Source organism: Onychostruthus taczanowskii, unplaced genomic scaffold (genome assembly GCF_017590055.1).
Source record: "Onychostruthus taczanowskii isolate IOZ18803 unplaced genomic scaffold, ASM1759005v1 scaffold994, whole genome shotgun sequence".
In the NCBI taxonomy this organism is placed as follows: Eukaryota; Metazoa; Chordata; class Aves; order Passeriformes; family Passeridae; genus Onychostruthus; species Onychostruthus taczanowskii.
In genome coordinates this window covers 2,628-3,570 of record NW_024508034.1, presented here as the reverse complement: position 1 = coordinate 3,570, position 943 = coordinate 2,628, and the positions used below count along the sequence as shown (strand labels likewise).

Below are 943 nucleotides of genomic sequence, written 5' to 3'. Positions count from 1 at the left end.
GCGTGGGCGGGGGGGGGGGGCCCGGAGACCCCCCCCCCCCAGGTACCTTTTGGGGGGTCGGTATCCGGGGGGGCCGTCCAGGGGCCCCTTCTTGGGGAAGGCGCGGAGCAGCTTCAGCACCTGCTGCTTCCAGGACTGGAGCCGCTTCTTCTGCGTCTCCGTGAACGCCTGGGGGGGCCCGGGGGGGTCACCGGGGGTCCCTGGGGGTCCCCGGGGGGGCGCAAGGAGACCCCCAGGACCCCCACCCAAAGCCAGGGTACCTCGTGGCTCAGGCACTTCTCGAGCAGCTGGAGGTAACTGGTGATGTTCTCCTCGTCCGGCCGCGACACCAGGAGCTGCGTGCACACTGAGGGGGGGTCAGGGGGTCCTAAACCCCCCCAAAACTCCCCAAATCCCACCCAAAATCCACCCCAAACACCAGGAGCTGCGTGCACACTGAGGGGGGGTCACAACCCCCCCAAAAACTGCCCAGGGGGTCAAAAACCCCCCCAAAACCCCCCAAATCCCACCCAAAATCCACCCCAAAACACCGGGACCCCCCAGGAGCTGCGTGCACACTGAGGGGGGGTCACAAACCCCCCAAAAACTGCCCCAAAATCCCCCAAATCCCACCCAAAATCCACCCCAAAATCCCAGGACCCCCCAGGAGCTGCGTGCACAGTGAGGGGGGGGTCACAAACCCCCCAAAAACTGCCCCAAAAGTGCCCGGGGACACCCCCAAATCCCTCCCCAAACCCCTGGGACCACCCCCAGGTCCCCTTCCAGGGCTCTGAGACCCCTCCCCCGGCCCTGAGCCCCCCATAAATCCCCCCAGAAGGGGGGGGTCACAAACCCCCCAAAAACTGCCCCAAAAGTGCCCGGGGACACCCCCAAATCCCTCCCCAAACCCCTGGGACCACCCCCAGGTCCCCTTCCAGGGCTCTGAGACCCCTCCCCCGGCCCT

The 943-nt window shown here is 66.9% G+C and overlaps 1 protein-coding gene across 1 annotated transcript in view; it reads right to left on the bottom strand.

The window, feature by feature from the left end:
• Nucleotides 1–802, bottom strand: part of LOC121348164 (protein Smaug homolog 2-like) — a gene marked incomplete at its 3' end in the record, with an annotated part of 1,950 nt that extends 1,148 nt beyond the window's left edge. The window contains exons 1-3 of the mRNA XM_041427393.1: nt 736–802; nt 261–424; nt 47–168 (exon numbers count right to left, since the gene is read on the bottom strand). Coding sequence (XP_041283327.1) covers nt 47–168; nt 261–424; nt 736–802 — 353 coding nt within the window. The remainder of the gene's footprint in view (nt 1–46; nt 169–260; nt 425–735) is intronic.
• Nucleotides 803–943: the final 141 nt, after the last annotated feature.